Below are 12,675 nucleotides of genomic sequence, written 5' to 3'. Positions count from 1 at the left end.
GGAGAAACTACAGATATCCTGGCACGGGAAATTGAAAGGGAGGAATGAAATAAAAGATCACTTACTGGACCACTGCAGGGTGCCAGATCCTGGACTAGATGCTTTATAACTCCTGTGTAACCTTCACAGAAACCCTGCGAAGTAAGTAGAGCTCCCGTTGACTAATGAGAAAACTGAGGCTCAGGGAGCTGAAGTAACTTGGCCCAGGCTTTCCCATCTAAGATATGGCAGAGCTGGATTGAGACCCAACCCAAACTTCATCAAACCCACTCCCTAGGAGATATCACCCTCAGACACAAAGGTATCTTGCATATCTTGCCCCTCAGAGATTCCATCTCCTCAGCTTGGTGATGCTGTAGGGATGCAGGGTTGGCTTAAGCAATCATTGCCTGTCCAGGTCCTTGCCATTCAGTTGTCTCCCTTGGAAGCCTTCCTTGAAAGTAACATGCTGATCTCATCCCAATCTGAAGTACTGAGACTCAAACTGGGTGCACCATGCATCAGACTCACAGAATCATTGCTGTAACATCATGAGAGACCCTCCAGGATGGGCCTAAGCACTGCTTGGCCCCAGAATCCCTGGCACATCATTTCTCCATGTAGTCATCCAGGCCCCTATCTGATTACATCCTAGTCCAGGAAGCTCAGCACTACTGTGGTACCCATTCTATCCTTAGTAAGTTCTTCCAGGTGTAAAGGTTTTAGTGCTTTTGGGTGACTGAGATGGAAGAGGCAGGAGCAGTGGGCCAGTCTCTTCCACCATTCCTCCCGCAAATACTCCCAAAGTAGCAGCTTTTCAACAATGCTTTTCAATGTAATACACTGATCTATTGATAAAACTATAATGGAACCATGTTAATGAATGCAGCATAGAAGCAAGGCTAGAAGAAATGGTCAAAGAGCAAAGTGGTTTTGTTTGTTTGTTTGTTTTTGAGGCAGAGTCTCGCTCTGCCTCAAAAACTCGCACCTCAGGAGTACAGCGGTGCGATCTCGGCTCACTGCAACCTCCACCTCCCGGGTTCAAGCGATTCTCCTGCTTCAGCCTCCCAAGTAGATGTGATTACAGGCACCTGCCACCATGCCTGGCTAATTTCTGTATTTTTAGTAGAGATGGAGTTTCACCATCTTGGCCAGGCCGATATTGAACTCCTGACCTCGTGATCCACCCGCCTCGGCCCTCCCAGAGTGCTGGGATTACAGGTGTGAGCCACCGCGCCCAGCCGAGTCAAGTGTTTTTTAGTCTTTGGATCCTTACCAATCACTGGGAAGGATCTCCCTCCCCAGTGTTAGAATTGGCCACACCTCTGATCTGAACTGCTGTCTCCAGTGATTTCTTGAGGGTAAACTAATCTCCTTTGGACATTAAAATAACTTTTTGTTAAATGACATTTAAAATGGTTTTCAATTTTTAAAAGTTTATGATATGGTCTTTTCTTTCCTGGAAACTTATTTTGTGAGTTTTATTGTTATTGCCATCTTTTTTCTGATTTATATATATATATATATAGGAGATTTTTTGGTAAGAAAAGGAACCTAGTCCTACAACTTGCTCCCTCACTGTGCCAGGAGTACAAACTGATTTTAAAAATAGTCCCTAAGGTTCAAAACAAAAGATTTTCCTCTAGGTTGTCCTTGATTCATAGTCATTACTCTCTGGGAAAGCGTATTCAACCAACAAGGATTCCACCTAACCTAAGTATCAGGCAGCCCCCAAATTTTCTTTCTTTTTTTTTTTTTTTTGAGATGGAGTCTCACTCTGTTGCCCAGGCTGGAGTGCAGTGGCACATCTCGGCTCACTGCAAGCTCTGCCTCCCAGATTCACACCATTCTCCTGCCTCAGCCTCCTGAGTAGCTGGGACTACAGGCGCCCGCCACCTCGCCCGGCATTTTTTTGTATTTTTAGTAGAGACGGGGTTTCACCATGTTAGCCAAGATGGTCTCGATCTCCTGACCTCATAATCCACCTGCCTCAGTCTCCCAAAGTGCTGGGATCACAGGCGTGAGCCACCTCGCCTGGCCAGCCCCCATGTTTTCAAATTGCTGACAAGGACATCAGAAAATACTATCTCTCTCCCTCTCCTCCTCCTCCTCCTCTTCCTCTTCCTCCTTCTTCTCCTTCTCCTTCTTTCTTCTTTCTTCTTTCCTCTTTCCTCTTTCCTCCTCCTCCTCCTCCTCCGCCGCCGCCAACACCACTGTGGCCGCGGCTGCTGCTGCTGCTGCTACTGCTTCTTCTTCCTCCTCCTCCTCCTCCTCCTCTTACTCTTCTCCTTCTCCTTCTTCCTTCTTCTTCTTCCTCTCTCTCTCTCTCTCTCTCTCTCAGAGCTGGGGTATTCTCCTCCTCTTGCTTTTGAACATCAAAACTCCAGGCTCTCCAGACTTGGGACTGTGAGTTTATACCACTGGCCTCCCTGGCTGTGAGGTTTTTGGACTTGGACTGAGTCACACTTTTGCCATCCCAGGGCCTTCAGTGTGCATGTCGTAGGACTTGGCCTCCACCATCATGTAAGCCAATTCCTCTAATAAATCCCATCTCATATTTCTATATCTGTATCTATCTATCCTATTACTTCTGTCTTCCTGGTGTATACCTGATATTTCAGCAGGCCTTGGGAAGAAAGGACCTGAGCTGCTCCACAGCCCTGCGCAAAGGGTATGGTGTGACCTCAGAGATGTCTGCTTGGCACCGTTAAGCACAGGTGTTCTCAATCAGCAAGTTTCTCATGGTCTATAGATAGGCAGAGAATTACTTGATATCAAATGGACCCTGAAAGGTGGAACACGTGGACTTTTAGTAGTAACCATATTTGATGTGTTAACATTGCTTGTACCAATTAAGCACCACATAACTATCCCATATTCTAGAATGGAAAGGGTGTCTTGAGTAATCAATAATATGGATGTTGTTAATCAGGTATATATTAAATTATATCTGAGTTAAAAAAGAAAAGAAAACGTTGTCAATTCCAGGGACTCTGTTGACCATATGCCTGTAAGCAGCAGTCTTATTACCAGATCAGTAAAGAAGTGTGGTTTCTCATGTACTGTCATTTAACTTTTTGTGTGCCTGTCTTCTGCCCCAGTGAAACACTAAGCCCCACAAGGGTGTGGATATTGTCCTGTTTGTCTTTGAATACCCCCTTCAGAAAGGCCCTGCTTACCTTTCCAGCCTGGTTTCTCACCTATCCCTTTATCGCAGTGTGCATGGCTTTGCAGGCCTTAGAACTACTGGGCTCTTTCACATATCAGTGTTTTAACACTTAGCTTCCGTCTGACTAGAATGCCCTTTTTGCCTTTCCCCAGACTTACTGCTGATCACAGGTCAAATTTCTGTTGATCTGTTCCCTCCAGGACACCTTCCCTGACTCTTCCCACCATGCCCTCACCTTCACCCCAGCCCTTTTCCCACCTTGTTATTATACACACTCCACAAAACATTCCTTGAAGCCAGAGGTGTCTCTTCTGTCTCCCCAGTGCTTGCCAAGTTCCTGGCATATTGCAGAGGTAGAGGCCTGTGCCTCTCTGAGTTTATATTCAACTTTCTTTAAGATCGCATCCTTCCTCTTCCAGAAGCTCGGCCTCTTTTGAGGCCTCAACCCTTCTCTGCTCAGAGATTGGCTGTGAGAAGAAGGAACTTTGCCAACTTCCAGGGAAATCCCTGGGCCTGTCATACGTTCATTCCTTTATTTATTCATCCTTTTGTTTACTTTCTATTAATTCAATCCTGCAATAACATGAGAAATGAGCTGCCCCTTTGTGTGCAAGATGGACTCAAGGTGGCCTTTCCAGTCAGTCCCCGGCCCTGCAGCAGTGCCTCCTAGGGAAGATATAAAAGGAATCAAAGGGATTGGGGGCTGCTGGCCTTTTTTGGAAGCAAGACTGCTCAGGGCCTAAGGGATGCCCAGAGAACCAGCCTCAAGCAGGGACTGCCTTCCAGAGGGACAAGGGCTTAGGCCCTCAGAAAGTAGAGGGGACCAGTTTACCAGCACTAAGAGCTCTTGGGGCTGGTTTCCCAACCTTACTACCTCCTTCCCAAGCCCCAAGGGGCTCCATCTCCTGCACAAATACCTAGGGAGACCCCTACTCTTGGCTTCCGGCCCTGCCCCATGCCGCTCTCAAGGCCCTCCTCCTGGGTGGTCTTGTGCCAGCCCATGTGTCCTACTTTCCTAAAAGGAAGGTATCCTTGGTCTCATTGGTTGCCCAGTTGAATGTATTCCACTGACCCCTGCACAGACTTCTTGTTCCTTTTTTGGAAGACACTTTGGAGATCAGCATCCTCCCCCTCAAAAACAAAGAGGAAGAGACCCACAGCAATGTCAGGCATGCCTCCTGCCATGCAGTCCTCTCCCCACCCTTCAGATGCCTCTTCTGAAACTCCCCAGGGCCCCCTACCCACCCTGTCTCTGTGGCACCAAGGCACTTGCCTAACTCTGTCTCTGTGGGAGCTCCAAGCTGCCTCTCTGCCTGCTTCTCTCTTCCAGTGTGCACTTCTTGGAGAAAGGGGCTGTGGCTCAATGGAAGTTTGCTGAACACAGGGTCACAGGCCAGAGGCAAGTGGCAGATCAAAGCTCAGTGCTCCAAAATGTCACCTAGGCTCCCCGCCATACATCACAGCCTTCACCACTTCCTGCAATTCACCCACTGAGTATACCTGTCCTGTCAATTGCGTGTTTTCTAATTCTCTCCCCAGTCCCCGCTCCCCCCAACCCCCTGCCCCATGGCAGCTGCGTAAGTAACATCCACAAGATCTGATTTGGAGGGAATAATGGAGACTTGGGCAGGGACACATTAGGCCTGGGAGGCTGATCACTGGTCTATGGAAACAGCAAGAACATAAACTTAAGGGCCTTTGCCAGAGAGTGGGGGAGGGGGGTGGGCATTAACCCAGGACAAGACTCCAAAGAGAAGGCCTAAGACATGGAGATCTATAGGCAGGGACACAGGCAGGACAGTAATACTAATCACAAGCAGAAGTCAAGGTTCCACAATCTCACTAATAATCCAGCATCCCTATGGGGTAGGCGCCAGAGGCCCAGAGCAACTGGCATCAGGGAAATGATGGAGAGGTTGCGGCCTCAACTTAGACCCTGGGTAGGTCTGAACAAGGTCCTTCCCACCTCCCTGTTTAGGACAGCTTCTAGACCAGTCTGGGATAGATGGAGTTGTTAAGCAAATGTGTCTGCCAGGATGAGAGTGGGGTAAGGGAGCAGAAGAATCTTAACAGGAATAAAGCCACTTTTATGCAGGATTCAAAATACCTGAAATTCTCAAGTCACAGGTTCAGTTAGGTTCAAAGAAATCTCTCACTTTTCTTATTTAATGCATAAATGGCAAGCATGTTGGTGGAAAATGGGATAGGTGGTGAGTGACAGCATACTAAAACTGCCCTGTGAGGGGCCTTTTAGACCCACTTCTCTCCCCAAAGCAGGGCCTGAAAAAGCACATGGACTTTGGGGAAGGCACTGGGAGTTGGGGGAAGACAGCAGAGTGGGTTTTGCCAGAGCCACCCAGTGAGAACAGAAGGACCAAACACAGCTCCTGCAGAGTTGTGGTCACTTAATTTGACTTTATTGCCAGCCAGTCTTCCCTCAGAAGTATGGCTCTCTGGATACCCACCCCTGAGCACCTCCTTCCCCTGGAAAGAAGAGAGCTGAGGAAGGATTCTCTGGGTGCTGGGAAGAAACCAAGCTCAGGACTGGGGTTCCCAAGGAGCAGTCAGGCAGGGCTGGAGGCAGGCTTTGCCTTCTTCTTCAGTTTCATTCTGTTTCTCATGAGTTTCTTCATCCTTGGCATTTTGCGTCTTTTCTGGACTCGGATGACCCAGAGCACCGCGGCCAGAATTACCAAGAGCAAGAGGACGAGCAATCCCTTGGCCAGGAGGCAGAAGGCTGTTGAAGGCTTCTCAGAAGCATAGTTGGGATCTGGGATGGAAGAAGGGAGGAAAGGGGCCCATCAGAGGTAGGGCTGGGGTTAACGTTAGGGGGCAGACTCCTACCCAAATTTCATGAAGGGGTCTCAAGTTCACAGTCAGTTGATGTCTCCTTGCAAGTGTCTCTGGAAATATATTCTATGCACAGAAGCTCAGGAACTGAGATCTAGGAATCATTCTGAAGCCAAGCAAGAGAAAAGAAAAGACCTTTGGAAGTTGGGGGCACTAGAAAAAGGGAGAGTCTCCTCTGCAATCCAGCTGTCAAGCCTCCATGGGAGGGGGTTAGCTTCTGGGTTCACTGGGCTCTCTTGGGAAGAGCTTGGGGAGGGAGATGGTACCTCTAGGCACTGTCTTTCATGAGCTCGGTGGGTGTCTCAGGGGTTCTGGTACCTGCACAGAAGGATCCAGCAGGGATGGGGCGAGAACTGACATTGCTGATGGGGTTGCTAGCTCTGCAGGTGTAGGAGAGGGCACTGTCCCCTGGCCTCCAGGATGTGCTGAGGACAGGGCCTTCATGGGATGTATAAGCGCTATTCCCCGAGGAGAGCCAGCTGTAGGTCACGTCCATGCCTCCCTTCTCCACAGAGCACACCAGGGACATATTGCAGGCACCTTCCCCAGAGATCTCAAAGTTCACAGTGATTTGGGGCTCTGACAGCCGTCCTAGATGAAGGGGAAACACAAAGACCCTCTAAACAATCAGGGGTTGGGTCTGTTTTCCTAAGCTCCTCAAAGCTGGGGTACTAATGCGACCCCTTGACAGCCCCTTCACCTAAACAACAAATAGGCAACAGCAAACAAACCCAACCACTGTAAAAACCTGTGGTTCCAAGGTCCCCAAGGCAACTGTCAAGGTAGACAGAGCTGCCTTTGGCATCTTCCACCTCCCCTTTATGTCTTCTCTCTCTTACTTTGTACTCTATCTTCCTCCAAACCCCATTCTGTCTCCTTGATCACATAAAATATTATCACCCCTCTCAGGGGCATTTACATTTTAATCAGTGTCTCTTCAAGCTTCAAGGTAGATGCAATGTGACAGGCACTAAGAAGACATTTGGGTTCAAGCAGAGAGAAGATACTCATTAGTAGCCCTCATCACACAGGGAAATAAAAGGCTCAAGAATGTAGGTGGTGTTCATCCCCAGGATACAATTTCATTGGAAGAGAAAAGTCCCCTACAGGGTCTGTACATGAAGCCCCTGATCCCTGCCACTGCATCGGACAGCCTCCTTGCTCCAGGTCACTCCACCTGTTGCTGCGGTTCAGATACAACCGGTGGATTGGGCACACTCAAACCCAGTATCTAGATTAGGGACAGTCTGCCTCCAGTTCTAGCCTCAAACTATAACCCCGAGTCCTGAGACTCCATGGTGTAAGAAGCTCAGAAGAGCCCTCAAAAACCAGCTTTATGGTTCCCAGCCTAAACTCACGGTAGACACGTAGATTGTACTGCTGCATGATAGAGGTCTGGGATGTTCTCAGGTTGACTTGAGCTTGGTAAAGCCCTGAATCCTCCCAGCTCAGATTGCTGATATGCAGGGAATAGCTGGGGTCCAGGAAGCTCACTCGGCCCTGGTAGTGTGGATTGGTCACCATGATGGGAGCTGGATGTCCCTCTTTCCCTGGCACCACAGTGGCAAGACTTTTGTGGGAGGACCAGATGATATTCTCAATCTCTTCCTTGGGCGGTATTTCCAGGGGGAGGCTGATGGACTCGTGAAGGACCGCAACCACTTCCTCGGGATCCACACCATCTCCAGAGTCTCCTTTGGCTGCATATACAGGAAGAAAAGAGAAGCAAACGGCCCAGCTGGTGTCTCTGGGCTGCTGAACCTGGCAGTGGAGCTGTAGCGTAATCTCAGCTGGGCAGCTTCTATGACTCTCACACGAAATCCTGTTCTCCAGCTGCTGCTTCTGGCTCTAGATTCCCCTTGTCCCTGAGTTAAGCACCTAACAGGAGTTTGCTTCCATCTGTCCCTTCACCCTCCAAGTTTTACCTTCTCCTTTGCCATCTTGGGATTGCTCTTTCTTCCATATCCCCAAGTGTCTCTCGGTCCTGCCCTCAAGCCACACACCCTATTCCTTATAACTAAGGAAGAGCTGATATATTCATTCCCTAAGGAAGGGTCTTGCTGGCCCAGACCCAGAGGGGCAGGAGAACAGAGGTGGAAGGGGACATTCCTGGGCAGGAGCTGGCAGCCTCACTCACCCTCCTGGAGCAGCAAGAGAAGGAGCAGCCAAGTAAAGGCACACATGTCAGCAGCCCCCAGCCCCAGAGGTGTGACTCAGTCGGTCAGTCCCCAGGACTGTGCAGAAGACTGCATTAGGAGGCTCCTAGAGACAGAGAGCCTGACTGATGGTCCTGAGAAAAGGGAAATGATTTTCCCCTGACTACAGCCCTCTGACTTCCTCTGTCCTCACTAAGCCCCTCCCTACCTATCGCGGCTCTCTTAGTTCTCTCTCAGATCCTGATTATCAAGACAGTTTACTCACTGACTCATGATGCCATCCACCAAATTCAGCCCAAATCCCACTTCCTAAATGAAGTCTTTCAAGACTTCCTACCCACCACGGGTCCCCACACACACTGCATGCCCTGAACTCACTGCATGCCCCGAACTCTTAGAACATTCCCTATCCTGTTATTTGGCTCCCAGAATACTCTGCCCTAGCTCTCTCTGGGTAGTTCCTACGTTGCTGTGATCATTTGGTCTTATAAACATCTATATCTCCCCAGACAGACTTCATCTTTCATTTCCTCTGTATGTCCCACTATTGCTGGCCCCATATTAGATATGTGTCTACACTCAATTGATAGCTTTACAATGGATGACTGATGAAGCCTTTTTATTTAAAGCTAGTTATGTTCCCGCCTGAGAGGCTATTAGCAGTGGAAAAACATTTGATTCGATCCTCTTTAAGAAAGCAGTTTGGCTGGGCACAGTGGCTCACATTTGTAATCCTAGCACTTTGGGAGGCCGAGGCAGGCAGATCGCCTGAGGTCAGGAGTTTGAGACCAGCCTGGCCAACATGATGAAACCCCATCTCTACTAAAAATACAAAAATTAGCTGGGCATCGTGGTGTGCGCCTGTATTCCAGCTACTCAGGAGGCTGAGGCAAAAGAATCACTTGAACAGGAGGCAGAGGTTGCAGTGAGCTGAGATTGTGCCACTGCACTCCAGCCTGGGCGACAGAGCAAGACTGTCTTAAAAAAAAAAAAAAAAAGGAAAAGAAAAAAACAAGTAGTTTGGACAGAGTTGATCTATGTTGTTTATATTATGAAAATACTTTAAATTATTTTGTGAGAATACGATGTTGATCAAACCTACATGAAATCAGATTCAGGAAGAGACTGCAGAGGATCAGGTTACTAAACAGCTTCCTGACAGTCAAAGCTGTTCTGAATGCAATGGGTTGCCTTAGAAAGCAGCTTCTGTCCTAGTATTCAAGCTAAGAGGACAATCACTTGCTTGGATTACCTGCAACATCTCTGGCATCTCAGGCTGGATAATCTTTAAGTTTCTTCTAATAATCAATTTTATGAGTCCGTGCTGTGATGAGGAAGTAAGAGTGGTGTCTCAAGACCAAGGGATCAATAGAGGAAGATGTATTCAGTTTTGGTCTTGTGCCAACATTTCACAATTTTAGGTTAGCAAAGTCAGAAATCTGTTAAATGTCTATTGAGTAGCTTCTATGGTCCACACACTGTCTTAAGTGCTGGGAAATTAACAGTGACCAACAATTTTAGATTGTGACTTAGTGGAGCTCATATGCTAACAATTGACATTGAACAAGTAACTACAAGTTTGATGAGTCTTATCAAATGAACAATTGAAGGAGTCTATAACAAGGAGATTTGGCAAAGCTGGAGTCAGGAGGGTTGGGGAAAAGCTATCGAGGAGAGATATTTAAGATGAGACCTCAGTTCTTCAAAGATTGGTAGAATCTGCTTAGTGAAGAAGATAATGAAGTGAGTAGTTCATAAAGTTCAATTTATGAGTATAAAACCTGAGGGATTATAATTTTTTCTTAAAGGTGAATCAGATTTCAGTCTGAGTATAAAACTTTTTATGTAATAAATGTGTTTAACATATAAAATTAGATCCAGCAATCCCACTATTGGGTTTATATCCAAAGGAAATGAAATCAGTATGTTAATGAGGTATCTGAACTCCACACTTATTGCAGCACTGTTCACTACAGCCAACATATGGAATCAACCTAAGTGTCTATCAATGGATGAATGTGTAAAGAAACTGTAGATATATACACAATGGAATACTATCCATCCTTAAACAAAGAAGGAGGCTGGGCAAGGGGGCTCATGCCTATAATCCTAGTGCTTTGGGAGGCGAGGGCAGGAAGATCCCTTGAGGCCAGGAATTTTAGACCAGCCTAGGCAACACAGAAAGATCCCATGTCTACAAAAAAATTTTTTTAACATTATCAGGGCATGGTGATGCATGCCTGCAGTCCTTGCTATTTGTGAGGCTGAGGTGGGAGGATTGTTGAGCCCGGGAGTTTGAGGGTGCAGTGAGTTATGATCATGCCACTGTACTCCAGCAGAAACCACCCAGAATAGAGATGCATCCATTCCCAGCCAGGGATAAGAGAGAGGGAACTAGCGAAACTTGACCAGCAAAACTGCCCTTAACAGAAAATAGTGCATCCTAGCCATCCTCCAGGCCCACAGAATGCAAAGCCACTCAGCTAGGTAAGAGTTTTGGCACCTCCCCATCCTCCTGGAGTGAGGAAACCTGAGTAGGGGGTGGTGAGTTGAGAGGGAGCAAAACAAAACCCAAACAAACAAAACAACAACAAAAAGAAGGAAATGCTACCATTTACAACAACATGGATGAAACTGGAGGACATTATGTTTAGTGAAATAAGCCAGACACAGAAAGACAAATACCACATAAGTTCACTTACATGTGGAATCTATAAAAAAGTTGAACTACAAGTAGAGGGTAGAATGGTGGTTACCATTAGAAGCTGTGGCAGGGGCGGGGATTGGAGAAATGTTGGTCAAAAGATTTCAACAGTCAGTCAGATAGAAGGAATAAGTTCAAGAGATCTATTATACCATATGGTGACTATAGTTAATAGCAACGTATTGTATTCTTAAAAACTGCTAAGACAGGCCAGGTGTGGTGGCTCACACCTGTAATCCCAGCACTTTGGGAGGCCAAGGCAGGCAGATCACGAGGTCAAGAGATTGAGACCATCCTGGCCAACATGGTGAAACCCTGTTCCTACTAAAAATACCAAAATTAGCTGGGTGTGGTGGCACACACCTATAGTCCCAACTACTGGGGAGGCTGAGGCAGGATAATTGCTTGAACCCGGGAGGCGGAGAGTGCAGTGAGCCGAGATCGCACCACTGCACTCCAGCCTGGTGACAGAACGAGACTCCGTCTAAAAAAAAATTGCTAAGACAGTAGATTTTCAGTGTTCTCACCACAAAAAAAGATAGTGGTGTAAGACAACACTTACGTTAATTAGCTCAATTTAGCCATTTCACAATGCATTCATATTTTAAAACAACATGTTTTACACCATAAATAGGTATAATTTTGTGAATTAAAAAATAGAAATAAAAATAAAAGCAAGGAAAGAAAAGAAAACAGGGTCATGAGTATAATGCTCAAAGCTTAAAGGACAAGCATATCAGTTGGATTCTCTGCGAAGCAGAAGCTGGAGTTTGGAGCAAAAGAGGTTTTTGTTTGTTTGTTTTGTTTGTTTGTTTTTTGAGACGGAGTCTCGCTGTGTCGCCCAGGCTGGAGTGCAGTGGCGCAATCTCAGCTCACTGCAAGCTCTGCCTCCCAGGTTCATGCCATTCTCCTGCCTCAGCCTCCCAAGTAGCTGGGACTACAGGCGCCCGCCACCACGCCCGGCTAATTATTTGCATTGTTAGTAGAGACGGGGCTTCACCATGTTAGCCAGGATGGTCTGGATCTCCTGACCTCATGATCCACCCACCTCAGCCTCCCAAAGTGCTGGAATTATAGGCGTGACCCACCGCGCCCAATGGAGCAAAATAATTTTAATGTGGGGAAAGGCCTGGAAAAGATAAATGGAGAAGGAAGCAGCGTGGAGCCAGAAGGGCTTCAGACGTTGATGCATGTCTCACAGTCTCAGCTGACTTAGCAGGGAGCTCTGGCACCGACTGCCCGTTAGAGAAGGCTGGTGGTGGGCAGGCATGTCCAGGCACTGGGACTCTAGCTGTGCAAGAATGTCCTGGTGCCAGGACCCTTGCTGTACACAGCCAAGGGGTGGGGCTGCCAGGAAGAGCATAGATCCCAGAGGTGCTGCAGATAGAGCCTGTCGGTTAACTGCACTTCTTGCAGCCAAAACTGTGTTTACTCTTGAAGGAGGAGCTGAGGCTGCTACAGTGAGTATGCTGATAGCCAGAAGGTAACTGTTCAGATTTATTAAACCTGTCATCATAAGTAGGCATAAACAGTCCATGATGCTTACTGAGGAGAGGAAAATAATTTCCACCCCACTGAACTCTCCAAGTCCAGTGCGGAGAAAGTCACTTCTGAGAGCATGATTGTCAAGTCTAATTTTCATTTCTTTACTTTTTTTTTTTTTTTAAGTGACAGGGTCCTACTCTGTCACCCAGGCTGGAGTGCAGTGGTGCAATCATGGCTCACTGCAGCCTCAACCTCCTGGGCTCAAGTGATCTTCCCATCTCAGCCTCCCAGCTAGCTGGAACTAAGGTAACCACCATACCCAGCTAAGATTT

The 12,675-nt window shown here is 47.4% G+C and overlaps 1 protein-coding gene across 1 annotated transcript; it reads right to left on the bottom strand.

Annotated features, from left to right (window-relative positions):
- Nucleotides 1-5,543: 5,543 nt before the first annotated feature.
- On the bottom strand, nt 5,544-8,344 carry SLAMF9 (SLAM family member 9). The gene is made up of 4 exons (XM_033195292.1): nt 8,136-8,344; nt 7,357-7,698; nt 6,317-6,589; nt 5,544-5,918 (listed from the first exon to the last, which is right to left on the bottom strand). The coding sequence occupies exons 1-4, from the start codon at nt 8,179-8,181 to the stop codon at nt 5,713-5,715; spliced, it is 867 nt and encodes a 288-aa protein (XP_033051183.1). The 5' UTR covers nt 8,182-8,344; the 3' UTR covers nt 5,544-5,712.
- Nucleotides 8,345-12,675: the final 4,331 nt, after the last annotated feature.

The sequence above is a fragment of the Trachypithecus francoisi genome, unplaced genomic scaffold, assembly GCF_009764315.1.
Source record: "Trachypithecus francoisi isolate TF-2019V2 unplaced genomic scaffold, Tfra_2.0 Lachesis_group5, whole genome shotgun sequence".
Lineage (NCBI taxonomy): Eukaryota > Metazoa > Chordata > Mammalia > Primates > Cercopithecidae > Trachypithecus > Trachypithecus francoisi.
The sequence above is the reverse complement of the archived record's forward strand: the minus strand, read 5'-3'. Positions and strand labels throughout refer to the sequence as shown.

Bases quoted from the DNA above. Each gene is read 5' to 3' on its own strand.
- SLAMF9 (XM_033195292.1), bottom strand. From the start codon at position 8,181: ATGTGTGCCTTTACTTGGCTGCTCCTTCTCTTGCTGCTCCAGGAGG. The intron at 6,590-7,356 runs GTGAGTTTAGGC...CCCTTCATCTAG, and splicing joins GTACAATCTACGTGTCTACC to GACGGCTGTCAGAGCCCCAA. The intron at 5,919-6,316 runs GTACCAGAACCC...CTTCCATCCCAG, and splicing joins TGCTGGATCCTTCTGTGCAG to ATCCCAACTATGCTTCTGAG.